This window comes from Aythya marila, assembly GCF_965140915.1.
Source record: "Aythya marila genome assembly, chromosome: 3".
In the NCBI taxonomy this organism is placed as follows: Eukaryota; Metazoa; Chordata; class Aves; order Anseriformes; family Anatidae; genus Aythya; species Aythya marila.
In genome coordinates this window covers 104855998-104871283 of record NC_139044.1, presented here as the reverse complement: position 1 = coordinate 104871283, position 15286 = coordinate 104855998, and the positions used below count along the sequence as shown (strand labels likewise).

The 15286-nt window shown below is 41.7% G+C and overlaps 1 protein-coding gene across 6 annotated transcripts in view; it reads right to left on the bottom strand.

Moving 5' to 3' along the window:
- The window catches only part of LPIN1 (lipin 1), a 76023-nt gene that overhangs the window by 39569 nt on the left and 21168 nt on the right, over nt 1-15286 (bottom strand). Inside the window, exon 1 of one of the 6 annotated variants that reach the window (XM_082757257.1) lies at nt 13966-14092. The exons of 2 other annotated variants lie outside the window; for them this stretch is intronic. In XM_082757257.1, coding sequence (XP_082613383.1) covers nt 13966-14043 — 78 coding nt within the window. In that variant the 5' untranslated portion in view covers nt 14044-14092. Of the gene's footprint in view, nt 1-5223; nt 5424-5916; nt 6048-13965; nt 14093-15286 lie in introns of those variants that run through there. 3 more of the 6 variants (XM_082757260.1, XM_082757261.1, XM_082757259.1) reach the window with 3 other exon arrangements.

Sequence of the window (15286 nt, the reverse complement as noted above, 5' to 3'; positions counted from 1 at the left end):
GCCGAGTACCCTGAAGACAAGCAAAACTAGCTCTCCCTGCCTCTCTGTATAAGTCAGGAGCTCCAGCCCCCTAATTATTTTGGTAGCCCTCGTCTCAGCTGTTTAAAAAGCAGGTACCACACGCACAGACCTAAGTTCAGAAAGAGCCTCCAGAGTACCAGATGTAAGCAAATTTTTTAAATCATCTTTGCTTTGGAAAAATACTTCAGTTTCTATAGGGCATTTTTCTAACCTAAAGCACAATAAGAAACAGATTTCTTACTGGGCTAACATTAAACTTAAAGATGGCTACATTTAGACTTAAAATTACATGGTGTAGGACAGGCCAGTTAATGCTTGGTCTGCATACACAACAAAATTTCTAGGTGCAGCACGGCCACAACTTCTTTTTCCCTGGTGGGTAAGGACCTGCTGGGACAGCACATACACCCCACTTTTCAGGAGGGTTATAGACATAAAATAATAATAAATAAAAAAAAAAAGGCTCACGCTTCATCCCAACAAGTCACACCAGCAGGTCTCCTGATCTCTTAAGCAGAAACTTCTGCAACTATTCTTGCTCATGACAAATCTTAGCCACAGTGCCTCCCCTGTCTCAGGACACAGAGATTATTTTTATACCTGTGAATTCAAAGTTCGACATTACCCTCTGAGGCCTGCTGGCACAGCACTGCCTGCCTCCTCACAGGGGAAGTCCTTAAAAAGTGCCACGTCCAAAGGGCCAGCCGGTGGCGGACACTCCTGTCAGGCCCAACCTGGCCTGTGCAATAAAATCACCACAGGATTAAAACAGACTGGCAGTTAAATCACATAAACCCTGTTTCCTGAGGAAAACACACAGAAATTGTTTTATATTTCCAGTGTAGGGAACAAAAGATGCTGGATTTTTAATGGGGGATAGGTCAGAAGTGGGACTGTGAGGGAGGTACTGTGAGGCCCTTTGGCCTAACTTTTACACAAGCTAACCAAAGCTGGGATTGTTTGGAGTCTGTAGTTTTCAAGTTTATCCTCTGGAACCTAAAGTCAGCCCATACTATGTCAGTACTCCAGGAAACCAGCATTCCTCAAACCCCGGCGAGACTGTGTGTGGTTTTAGAGCAGCATTTCACTCTGGCTGCTCCAAGAAGTCTTTCACTTACTAACCAGGCAGCAGCATCTCCAGCAGTAAACACGGGTTTACGTCATGGCTTTAACCCCCACTGCCTGCTTCTTAATAAGACTGAATTTAGCAAAACTTGGTTCTCGTACCATCGAGGCAAGTTAGTGGACAAAGCGTAAAATATTTTCCTGTGTTGGGAAAATTCAGAATCTTTCTGATCTAAGCGTACAGCAAGAGAGAGCAGTCTGTACAGTTCTGTCACAATTATCAAATGCCCAGAGTCTCTTGGTCTTTGCCAGGAGACTCTCCACAGCCCCACATTATGCATCTATTATGAAATTAGAAGTACTTTCTAGTATAATTTTTTATGTCAAATTAACTACCATCCCCTGCCAGGAGGCTCAGGAAATTTCCAACCCTTTTGATTGTTAAAGACAGCAGTCATTTTTCAGATTTGATCATCTTGAGGAAAAATAAGCAAAAGATAAATAGCTAGATGTAACTTATTACTTTACAAATTTATTAACTTAGCAAAGACTGACCTAACAAAGTTAATTCTTCAAGTCCCAGCTCTACTGGATGCCACATTTAGTTCAAATGCACCACCATCTAGATCATCTGCTTCTTCCGTACAGGTACCCCAGGCTGCCATAATTCCACTGGAAAAGCTGGAAATTATACCCTTCCTGGCCTATTTTTTTCCAGCCCAGCTCTTCCACATACCATTTCAACTTTCTTTGCTTTATTTTATACCATAAGATGCTGACAGTTATTGGAATCAAAGATACCTTTTGCAAGAGCCAGTGTTTCCTCAGGTGCCACAACACAATGAATAATGGATCTCCAAAAGACATCTGAATTATTTTGGGATACGGGTGCTATTCAACATGCTCCAAAGCCAGACAGCTTTTGAAGAAACATGATTTAGGTAGCATGCCAAAAGGGTAACTAAAAACTCAAACACACTTCCCCTGGAGCATGTGAAAACTCCAGTACAGAAAATTTTGAAAGCAGGACAGACAAACCTCTGCTGGGACTGGTTCAGGAAGAGGCAACCCTCATCTTTGGGACAGAGATTGTCACTGTGCCCATGTCCAAACCGCATCACACAACAGATACAACCATTACCAAGTGATCAACAATGAATCGATTTAAACTACAAAACCTGCTTTTGGTACATTTTTGGCACAACAGCAGTTCTCAGGCACACAGGCCTAGCAGTTAGTCCATCGGCAGTAGCAGTAGTTAAGGTGCACTGGAGACCACTCCCAAGACCAGCTGAGAGTTGCCTTCTTTTAAAGGTTAAGAGAGCTTTCTAGAATAGATGTGAACAGTGTGTGCTCGCTGGTCCAGCCGCCAAGAACAGCCTTTGGCACTGTTTCAATCATTAGCATGGAGGTAACGTTTAGGTCCCTTCCAACCCTTTTGCCAGGGCTCTGCAGTCCAGACTGTGCACTGGTTTTGCAGGACATGAGAGGAACATTTGCAGCTATGGTAAACGCAACACAAACCAAATGGGTTTTATGTTACAAAACTCAAGGAAAAACACCAGATACGGACATATCTTTTGGTTATGCTTTTAATACATTAGGTCATAATGAGACCCTGGTCCACAACTGAGGTACAAAACAAATTGACTTTTGCTGAGAACTTTTCCTTACAACTTGCAAAATGGTAAAAGGGAGCCAAAACTAACAAGCCAGTGTTCAGTTAAAACAAATCACTGCAGCTCTGCCTCTGACACCGGAACGATGACAGCTTTACAAGCCTGGTCCATCTGGTCCCCTGGTCTGCCCTTGGTTTCTGTTTTGAAGATGGAAAGCTTGAGAGAGACTGGACTGCACTTGGGGATCAGACTTTGGCCCCTTTTGGTGAATTATTACACTCGCAAAGTAACTGGCAACATTTAAGAGACTCCTAGGTAAGTGCTTACTGCTACTGTTTTATCATGCACTAAACATTTCTTTCCTTGACTCCAAAGCAACTCAGCCTGTTTGCAGTATTGAACACCAACTCCCTCTACAGCAGTTAATGGAATTCTTCTACCGCTGTATTCTTTACTGTGACAAACCTTATCAGAGCTTACATTCGAAAAAGATTTATGATAAAAACATAAGAAAGAGAAGGAAATATTTTAGATGAAGATTCCCTACAGGGATTTTTTTTTTTTTTTCAAAATTAAGATAAACCCTTCATGTCTATATAGAAAGCACAGTAACAATGACTTCTTAACTACAAAAGGTCACAAAATCCAACACTCTATTTTTTTAAAAGAGTTATTTCTGTTCATTAGTGCATGGCCAGCATCTTGTGAAATCACCAACACTGTGTGACTATCACAGTAAAACTTTTTAAATTTTTAACATGTCTGGTTGGAAACGGAAAATCATTAGTAACTTTTGAAAGCATTTTTTCTCTACTACCTTCTACACCCAACATCAATCCAACCCATGTTCACTGCCATGAATCTCAATCCCACTTTTTTGAATGAATTCCCTGGCAGAACCCAAAAGTTGCACCTGTCTCTCAGACCAAAACCAGAGCCTGGATTTACCTTCTCTACAGAAACAGTGAAGGCACTGTGCAGGACTTAAGCAAGCCTCAGTTTAGGTCCCTCCTTTGCTACAGGATTCATCATCTTGTCGAAATTACTAAGGCTAAGATCTAGAGGATGGTTAACCCCCATCGGTTTCAAGCGGGGTCTATCAGTGTGGCTATATCATGTGGCAGCACACCAAGTTCATCCAAGTAAGACAGAGCCAAACATTCTCCTTGCACATTTTTGTCCTGGGAAAGGGAACCTGGACACACAAGCTCTAAAGGAGCCAAAAGCAGCCACATTCCTGATATAGATGAGCTGTGGGGGGAGAACTCCAGAGCACTCTGCTGGGCCTAGTGTGGTACTGGTTGTTTTGTCCATAGGACAGCAGACTCTAGCACAAATCTGATTATGTGCATTTTTTGTCCATACTTCATCACAGTCACAGCGGTCTGAGCCTGACCACATTCCTGCAGGTGATTTGACAATACTTCTCATCAACCAGGGACAGGTGCAATTCACTTGCTCATCCCCAAACAGAAAGCAGCGTGTAGCTGGCTCAACACCAGAGTAAGAGCATTTTGCTTCCTGCCAGCAGAAGTACTTTAGGCTTGGGATTATTCTGGGCTTAATTCTATTAGGAACTATTTGACTCCCATTCCAAGTTAGCCATGGACAGTGCCAAAAAATGCGAGTTCTTGTAATGGCCACTGAGTCAAATGGATCAAATGTCAAACCTCTTCCAAGCTGCTCGTCTCTCCCAGAACCTGCTCTCTCACCCAGGCTCGCACCCAGAAACAGACTTTGACTTTCAGGTGACTCGGTTCTGGTATTGCTGAAAATTCCACCACTGCCTTCACTACAATAACTGAAACATTATTTGGTCCAATACTTGATAAAGTTTCCATAAATGGTAGAATATTCTCTTGAGAGCAGCTGAAGTCACAGACTCAAGCTAAAGACTCAAAACCTGCCTGTAATGAAATCCCACATGAAAACAGAGGGAGGACTGGCCTCTAGTCCCACAGTCAGGGTGGCTACATCCAAGAGAACTACTTCATGACCAGTTTAAGTCTATGACTTAAGACTATGACTGTGGTCACCCACCAACCTCACAACTGTCCCAGTCTTTCCCTGGTGTAGGCACTGAAAACTAACACCACTAAAACCATACAAAATGCACTGACACCCACTTGGTACTGCACAAATAGGATCAAACTTCACAACAAATTGAAAGTACAAACTGATCCTTGAAACCAAGAACTTTTGAAGTAACGAGTGAATATATTGTAGTCACATCTTGTGCTGCTCTACTGTATTGTTCTGATGTCAGAGGAGGAATATAAATCAGAGTGGAAGCACAGCAATAGCTCTGCTCCATGCTGATACCTCATGTGACTCAGTGTCATTTCTTCCAGTGGGATTGGGAAGTAAATCCATTATTTGAACCATACAAGTGTTTTCACAGCTTAAAGTGAGCTCTTAGTATGTTTCAAATACTTTCAAGTCTGTGTGTTCACAGATAAACAAACGTGTACACCTGCACATCCATTGGTATGGAAAAGGGCCAAAGACTGAAACTTACCCAACTCCCTTAAGTAGATGTTATCAGGTGGTCTGTACTCTGAAATGGAGCTATCAGAAAAGCAGAAGGTATCTAAAACAAGGAGAAGATATTTTCATGGCTTGGTGCCTAAAATCATAACATTGCTGAATCCGCTGTCTCCCACCTTTTCTCCAGTTTTTTTGATGGAATTAGGGTCATTTTACTCTAACAGGAGCATATCCGTCTGCCTTCTAACTGGATACACTGATGGCAGCAAAACCTTAGACACGTAACATCTGTCAATGTTTTTCCCTAAGGCAGCACTGACACAGTTAAAACCACCAAGAAAACAAACAAAGCACACCAAGACCCACTCCAGACCGAACCAAATCCGAGGTTAATGGGCCTGTCGAGCCTGATGACTTTACACGCTAAAGGAGAAATCATTTGCTGGTTACCCTGCAGCATCAGCGCTGGGCTCCCCTTATCGGCACAGGCCTCTGCACAATTCCTCTTCCTGACGGCGATAACAAAAACCCCGCACGGTTCTGCCCCTTCTGCAATCCCCAGAGCCTCCCCAGGGCTGCCTGCCTCCTTCCCTCCTAGCACCGTCGCCCCCTCCACAAAGCACCAAGGTACAAAGCGGCTGCCCAGCCCGCACCGGGGAGGCAGCTGCGGGTCCAGCTCTCGCCATCCATCCCTTCCTCCCCACCGCACAGCCCCGGCACCCACCTCCTCCTCCTCCTCGGCCCAGGCTGCCTGGGGCCGCTCCGCCCGCCGCAGCCACAGCGCCGGGGCCGCCCCGGAGGAGGGACCGGGGCGGGCGTGAAGGGAGCCCCGGGACGGGGCTGACCCTGCTCGGGCGGGACCCGCCTTCTGCCGGGCACGGCCGCTGGGGCTCCCCGGGGTCGTGGGGTGGCTGAGGGGGAAGGCAAGGCCCTGGGTCAGCTGCAGGGAGCAGAGTTAACGGGGGAGCGCCTGGGTTTGCTGGGCCTACCCTCCGTGGCCCTGTAGGGCCTGGGTGTAAAGTGCCTGGAGTCTGTCAGGCGAGGTCGGTGAGACCGCTGCCAGAACGGGGGCTGGGTGTGGAGAGCTGGCCCTTTTTGTGGGGACAGCAGCGGTAGTGTTTACTTAAACCATCCCTTCACGTTTGTAAACAATAAGCAGGGAAATAACACACACACTTTTTTTTTTCCACCCCCATCTTGAGGTTTGCTCTTGGGGAAAAGCTGGGAGTGGAAAGGGGGGTTTGTTCTGCCCAGATACTGAGCAGGTCCTGGAAAGGCAAGGATTACAGTCAGGGCTCACAAATTCAAATGCCGGAGGCACTTCTTTCAGTATCATGGTGCATAATTGTAATGAAAATAAGTTTTTCAGATGCTGGTTCCCTTCCATTAAAACCCTGTTGTAACATCCTTTTGCACGGGGTTTCTTATGCAATGAAATTGTGATGTGGATGGCCATTATAAAAATTATCTGATAGAGATAGGTCCATACTTTTCAAGTCAGCAAGCAGAAGTGGGTGGTGCGAAGTGCAAAACAAATGAACAGGAAACAGAAAAAAGAGGACAGAAAACATGCACACGCAAAAGAAAAAAAAAAAAATGACGCGCCTGCCAATATTAGGCTTGAAAACAAGTTTTTCAGAGGTCTTTTTCGTGTGTCTGCATGTTCTAGTCCCAGGTACACACAGCTGAAGCCTGGGAAGAGTTCCTTGTTGAGTAATTAGCAATTAAATCTTCCATTTTCTGTTAACTTTCCAGTTATACTGTAAAACAATCTTTCTGCAGTCTCCCCTAATGCAGTTCACCCAATTGTAACCCTTTGAACTTCTTTTTCTTCCACAGTTACATGTAGTTTTGTTAATTCTGGCTCAGCGCTGGCTAATCTTTGGGCAGTTCACAAGAACAGCTGGGTGATGTAGCCTGATGCACCCTCACAAACTCAAACTCCTGTTTGCTGTTCTCTGTTTCCAGTTACAGAAATACACTAACAATTTCATCTATGTTTTAGAACAAGAAAAAAAAAAAGTCAGCAAAGGCAGTTTCTGCCAGGGCACAACAAACACGGATGTTCATTTATTCCCAAAGACAAAACAATATGCAACTGAGCCCAGAAACATCTGCATTTTCATTTCCCAGGCGTATCATATCCAATTCCTTGTCAGCAGTCATTGCAGGCGATGAGACCTGCTGGTGAATAGCCCCATCCCTGCCATAAGTACAAGATGCTGTGCCGCCTGTGGATCCTGACCAGAGCTGTCTGCTGCATTCATGTGGAATGCGATCCTGTATCATGTTCCCTCTGAGTGGGTGGTGTCCTCCAGCTGTAATAGTCCAGGACTGCTTTAACATACCGTTCCACTACAGTCTTTCCCTGCTACATTTAAATAAAAACATAATCATAACATATTGAATCAAAACCACTGTCTTTCCACAGCCTCAGCAACACCCGCCCTTCTCTGCTTCTTTCAGAAATCCAGTAAAGAGCCTTACCATTGGAAAATACTGCACTGTGTTCAGCTATTTACCATGTCCAGCCATCTGCTGCTTGACGTAAAATAGCCCACAAAATAATGCTCTACATTTGTAGTGGTTCTATGTGCTGGGTCATGTTTTCTCTTCCTACGTTGCTGTGAAAATATAGCCATGATAGAAATAAGATGCTGTGAAGAATGCCAAATGCTTGCACAGCAACTATAAGCTTCTGTTAACATCAGGAGATCATCTTAGTGCTGCTGTTCTTACTGCTGGTGTGACCACAGGACAGGACAGTGTTCCTTAGATTACTTCTGGACCAACCTCTGCCAACTGATTCTGAAATCCTTACTTTTGCAGGACTTGGCTCACAACTGTTCTCAACAGTTACGTCTGTCTAGATAACCAAGCACTAGTACATAATCTTTTATACCATACAAGCTTTCCAATGGTCGTGGATGTGGGTTTCTTTCTGTTCCTTCACTGATCTGCATCCATCCATTATGACTCACCTAACTCTTAATTCCTGTCCCAAAAAGCTCACAGTTTGCCTATTCAGTTTGTGTGCTTACAGTTCTGGCACAGTGGAAGTCTAGCCTAGGATCTGGGCTCACAGTTACTATGAAAAGACAAGTAATAAAAGAGTTGACCTGTGTAGTCTTTTGATAATTAATAAAAATGGATTAAAAAAATATATCAAAAAGCACAGAAAGTTTAATAAAACTCAAGCACAGATTACTAGAAAGTAGTATGCAAGTTTATGCAGGAAAAAAAAAAAAAATCAGTTCTGTCTTGGGGCACTAGATTTTCCTGGCAAGTATGTTGGCCAGTGACCAGAATTTCCACTCAAACTGAAAAGTTAATTATTTAATGCACTATCAGTCATGTCTGGCCTTCCCCCCACTAAAAGTGGAGTTTTCCTTCAGGCACATAATGCCTGGGTTGTGAATTATTGCAATTGTTAATGCATGCACACTGGGCATGCAAAAAGATTCAGAATATAGAAAACTTCAGCTTTTAGTTAATTTATAATGAGCTTGTAAGCAAAGAGGGCTCTGGAATCTGCTGCTGATTTTCACAGTATTAAACTCAGTAGCTCAAGGAGTATAAAGAGTTGATCTAGTTTTATTCCAGAATAAACATTAGAAAATAGTTGGACTCTTGTTCTGTAATTATCTAATTAAATGTTCCATCATCTTAACAAAATTATAATTCTCCTAATGTAAGCAAGTAGACATTTTAATATAGAACCTATGGTACATTCAATGAATAATTGAATCCCCTCTCTTGTTCACATTATTTTTTCCCTTTATTTTTCTTTTCCCTTCAAGTACAATTATCTAGTATTTGAATTTGTCCTTCACTTGAAGGCATAGTAGTGCTGGTTACTGCAGTGTGTAAATCCTGGCATTTAATCTGCTCAGCTTCTTTGAGAACTTTTGAAGAAAAAGTACAAACAGAAGTTATTTAGTTGCAGAGATTCATAAAACATTTGGTCCCTTTGACTTCAACTTGTTGCCAGTTTTGTGTATCCTGCTGCTTTTGCTTTGTCTCTGCTCCTGGATGGACTGTTCCCACTGTATCAGTGTCAGCTTCTTCAAGATCTGAGGAGAAAACAACCTCAAAAAGAGGAAGAATGCCATCCTTGTCCAACATAAAGCTAAACACTACAGATTTTATTCGTTATTCTATAGGAAAAAAAAATCTTGTTTTTGTCAGTCACTTCCATCTGTCACATTTAGGCAGATGCTTCTGGCCTGCACCAGCTGTAAAGTCTGCCCCACCTGCGCTCCTTGCACTTTGCCAACTTCAGCTTTTGGATTTTGCTTTCCATATGGTCACAGTTCCCAGTGCTGTAATTGTCTGCTGACTCCCATCGGTTACATGCATGTTGGATGACTTCTTAGACATCATTTCCTGTTAGACATTTCTTATCTTACTCCTTTGTCCTCATGCTAAGAGGTGAGGTGATGGTATCATCCTCAGAAGGACTGTAATGTCCTCAAAAGGACTACAAAGTCCTTCTAAGTCAGTGAATAAGGGGAGTAAAGGTGAAAGGAGAACCAAAGGATTATTTTGTCAGGATTGTGGGATCGTAATTTTCCAGGAACTGTTACAAAGGGAATTAGAGGCAGGGCAAGAGGCACTGATCTTGTACCAAAATGTTCACCTAATGACGCATATCAGCTCTCATGCCATCAGGCTTGTATTGCATAACCAAACTTGATTTAGAACTAAGTACTTTTGGGCTTGGTTTTGTGACAGATACACGGTTTTCTACCTGTCCCTCTCTGAAAAAAATAGTCTCAAAAGGGGATCTGTAGTCAGTGAACTACTGAAGATATACATATATTTTTCCTTCTCAGAGCCTTTTTTTTTTTTTTTTTTTTACATCCACATGCAGCCTTGCAAAACCATGAAAACCTCAATGCTTCCTTTATATTCTAGCAACTCTTTCCACAGTGAGAACTCAGCTCTCTGCTACAGAATACTTGGCTACTGAGAAACAGAGGCATGCATTGACTCCTATGATCCAAACACAGCCAAAGCAAAAGAGGGTAGGAGTATTCAAATGACGAACAAGGGAGGCTAAATATACCAGCCCTGTTGGAGGTCCATTTGTACCAGCACAGTCTCATCAGGAAGTAATTTAGCCCAAATCGGTAGCTTGAGCTCTCTAAATATAATCTTAGGATGCTTAGAAAATCGTGAGTCCTGTCAAATCAATCACAATATAGGAGATTACGGATATAAGAGTGAAATCATCAACATGCTCTTTCCTCAGCCAAAGCCCAGAATTCCTGAGCAGGCATGTTCAAACACGGGCCTGTGCTCTGCTCAGACAGAAGGCATATTGATGTTTAAATGTACACACACACCAGAAATGAAAGTTCATACACACATCCACAGAAAAACCCTCCATCCTGTTTTGGACTGAAATGCTTTCCAGCCCCAAAGCTACCTTTTCTTCAATCCAGTAATTTCATGCATGGCTAACAAAGCCCAGAACACTGTTTTAAAAGCACAGCAAATGAAAAGCAAGATGATCAGTATTGTTTATTTGTGACAAAATAGTACAAAACATGCTTTGAGAACTCTGAATAAAGCTGCTGTACATCCCAGGTTATAATCTCTTCTTTGCTGTCCCTGTATCTCTTGCAAATGAAAACAGTAATGTTAAAATAGTGACCTTAATCCTGAAAAGATATTCAGAAACCAATTCCTTCTGTTGGGAAGATTGTTGCTTTCTTCATACTAATGTCTACAGTATCTGCATCAGACTGCCTGCAAATATTGAATTATCCTCCTAAACAGGTTCTTAAAATTATTGCTTAGGGTCTGCAAAGCAGCACATCACATTGATTCCCTGTATTGTTAGTTCATTACTATGCAAACTAGTCCCACTTTCCTGTAGCTAGCAAAAATTTAACAGCTATAGCTAACTTAAGGTACAGGAAGATACAGAGATATGCTGTATACAGCTTTTCTTATGGTAAGCAGTGCATTAAGTGCTAGAAGAGCTCATATTAAAGCTCATCCTGTAACTCCACTGGCATAGTAACGTGAATAAAGTAGGGTTTATAATAAAAGTAACAGTATCTGGTGTTTGTCACTGTGACAGATAAACTCTTTCTTTCTGTGCAGACCAGTGTCCATCTGAGAGTGGTCATTCTGCATGTTTGCTTCTGGAAGATTTCATTTTGTCCCATTTGTTTGTAGTTATAAGAAGCAGGTATACTTGGCTTTCAAGTCAGAAATGTCTCTGTGTGTTTCTTTAAAAGGCACTTTTCTGCTTTCCCCAATTCAGCAGTGCCACAGGTTTGGATCCTGCACCCCCAGCTGAAGGGGGCCAGATTTACTTCTGTGGGGCTTTCTGTTACAGTGAGACGAGAGCACAAGTACGAGCCTTGGCCCTCAGGTCTTTGCACATTTTCTTTCCATTCATTGCCTTGTGCTGAGCTGCAAGGAGACCTCAGCTGGGCAGCAGCACCTGGCTCCACAGGTTTCATATCTCTCTGATCTCCAGCCTCTGACTCAGCATCAGATGGTTCAGGGGGAGAGATAAGGTACTGCTGGGGGTAACTCTTTGAAAGGCATTTTCCTCGCACTTCTCTTCCATTGGGATTTTAGTGATTACAGTTTATAACAAGGCCTGTGCTTGTTCTAGATTTGAGGTATAGTCATTCTTTGAATGCTTGTAATAAGATTTTTTTTTCAGGCAAAATTTGACTTGTATGGAAACTGTAATGTTTAAAAATATATATGGCTTTAAAAATTATCTTTTCAGTCTTACTTGCTGTCAGAGCTACCAATCTTACTGCTTTAGAGATGATTTGTTCTCAAAAATATATTGTTACTGATAAAGATAATAATCAAGATTGTACTGAAATCCTGGACACAAATTAAGGCACAGAATTAAATCCATGCAGATGCAGTGACAGGACAATAAATTCTCTGTAATTACTTGCATCAAATCCAGGCAATTAATCCGTACGTAAGGTTGTTTACTGCAGTCTTTCCCTTATCTAAGCATGTTCACTCTTAGTTTAGGCTCAGGACATACATAAAATTCTTACTAGTGCCACTAAGTCAGATATTTTAAAGCAGGAATATTGTTATTGATTTCAAATTTTTACCTAATATCTTTCTTTATATCTGTGAGGATGTGCATATACTTATGGGATGTTATGTAAAGAACTGGATTCACTCTTATGATTTCTGCATCTGGAGTATTAAATGGTTAACAGATGTGATTGGCTTTGCAAAATGATGAAAATATTTTATTTCAGTTTCATGTTCAAATTTCTATGAATGGGAGAAGTGTCCATGACAACCCAGTAGTAAATCCTTTCCTCCAAATATTATTGACACCAAAATGCATGTAGACTCTCCAAAAGTGTCATGGCACAACAATCCCTGAACATGCTAATGAATGTTATACGCTTCATCTCCATCAGTCTAAAATTAATTATTTGTTAAATTAAACTTAGGTTTGGCATGACTAAGAATATATCAGCCAATCTGGAATTTGAAAATGAAGTATTTAACGGAGGAGCTACAGCCTGCAGATTTTAAGTAAATATTTCTTTTTTTTTTCCTGTTTTGTTTTGTTTTTGTTTTTGCTGTTGTGTTGAACGCCAAGCAGATATTGTAATTTTATCTCAATGGGAAATTTAGGTATTTAAATATTAATATTTGAACAAAGGCTTTGAAACATAAATGAGTCTCAGTATAAAGCAGACACAAGCTTTTTGCAAGTGAAACACCTGTCTGAAAGGAAGGTTATTATGGATATGTAATCTGACCAAACAGTCTGATGTATTCAAATGGCTCTCACGAAGCAATAATTAATTGTAAGGAAAACTAATTCAATACTGAACTGAGAAGTCTGAAACAATTTTGGTTGGTCCAGTATTCAAATATTGTCAAAGAAACCCTAATGAACTCTGTCTGCTCTTCTTACCATTCTCTAGACTCTACCTTTACATAAAAGGCAATGAAGGTAACTCTGTATCCAAGTATTTCTGTTCACAACTTTAAAAAAGATTTCCAGCACTTGCACATACAGAACTTTTAAAAAGTATTTCTCTGTTGTGTTTTTTGTTTGTTTGTTTGTTTTGTTTTGTTTTGTTTGTTTGATAAAATGGCTGCATTCAGGCATTAGCACATTGTGAAAATTATACCGCACCGGAACCATAAATTTGGCATCAGTGTTTCTTATATACAAACATTTTGCATAAGTCCATGGCAATCATTTACTTCAGTGAAATTAGTGAAATCATTTCATTAGGTCTAGCACATTCTGCCTCTGTCCTGGCAGCCTGAATGCTTTACATATTCTGTTATGCAAACCTGAGAATTCATCAGAGACTTTGCCCCAGTCCTGATACCAACAGTTTACCCTACAGTTTATCTACTGCAGAAAAATCTACAGACCGTGAACAGCCTCAAACCTAGCAGCTTCTGCCTGTGAAAGCAATGTGAGCTGGTTTTCCCATTGCAGGCTAGCGACATTGTGCTCGGCAGATCACGCGCAAAGAGAACTCAGGCCCCATGCTCTGTCCATACACAGCAAGATAATCCCATTCAAACCAGTGACCTCTGCAGATTTACACAAGCAAAGGGTCTTGCTCATTGTTTGAAACAGGTGATTTTTTTTACATAAAAAAAAAGCAAATCTATGAGTAGGCAAGCAGATAGTGTTTTGCATTGAGCTCTGCAGTAGTAGAAGAAGCTGACAAAGGCCTGGTCAGAAAATACAGAAAATAAATATATTTAACAGAATAAAAAAACAAAGTCATACCCACAGGTAGCTCAGAGTCATGTCAAAGTACATGTCTGCTTCTGATCTGACCTCTTCAGACACCCTGTTTTTCCCCATGTCCACCCCCACAGTGCAATTTGGGCACAGACAAAAAAGCCTGCCTATGTAGTCAGCCCGGTGATATCAGATGCCCCTCCCCTGCAGCCCAGCTCATTCACCCCGTATGTTTTGCATGTTGCTTGCCCGGGGATGGGATCATCGCTATTGCTCATCTACCTTGTCCAGGTCATGTTATTTATCCTGTGTAATTCTGTTTCCTGTGGCAGATTCTGTTTGATGCGGTTTTCTCACTTTCTGTTTCATACTGCAGGCTGCAAGATTGCTACCGTGTCTGTGCAGACATAGGCAAAACCTAGTGCTAGCATGTCTTGTCTGCAACACCCTTTGTGTTATTTTAGTGGTTCATTAATTTTCTGTGATTTGTCTTCCATGCAGCATGTTTTAAATATTGCACATCTATGTTACAAAATTGCTTCTCCTCATCTTCTTCAGGTATTTTTATACTGCATTAGGAGTAGTCTAGGACAAATGGCATAATAATGAGCTATAAAAATACATTCAAAATTTTGCCCAAATAAAACACGAAGTGATACTTCTGAAAGTGTAATCTTACAATAATGCATTATCCTCACTTCTTTCAAACTCCAGTACAAGTTCACAAGACGCATTTCACTTGCCCAGAAGATGCTGTAAAGTTCAGAATCTCACCTGAATGCAGATCCAGATGTTGCCCAAGTCTGGAATGGAAAGACCGCATCCATACTGTTGCATTAGATGTGTTTAATTTTCAGATTTTGTGCTGTTCTTTGCTAATTGGAGCTGCTTCCCTGTTTATTTTATTTGCATTTTGAATTCCCAGGTACCTTTCTGTCTACATAGCTCAGATACTGAAATGGGTATGCAAACCCAACCCGACCCAACAGCAGCCAACCTCACCCTTGTTTCAGCCTGCCTGTTTGATTTACCCACCCGTCCGCTTTACATGACATTGCTAATATCAAACTCATCATATAGATTAGATCCTCGATTTGTGTTGGCATAGCTCCATGGAAATCTTCACCTATATCTGTCAGACCCAAACTGAAAAGCTGCCAGGCTCTACAACCACCTAGCACGCAGAGGAGCTAGCTACCTGTGAGTCAGCCACAGCCTCCTAGATCAGGAAGGTTCCTCCATAAATCATAGCATATCTTCTACACTGCACCAGTGTAAGCTGTGTGGAAACATGTGAGCAGGATCTACATGAGATAGCAATGTGATGTGTGATACTCCACCCAGGCTAATGTTCTGTGAAACCCAC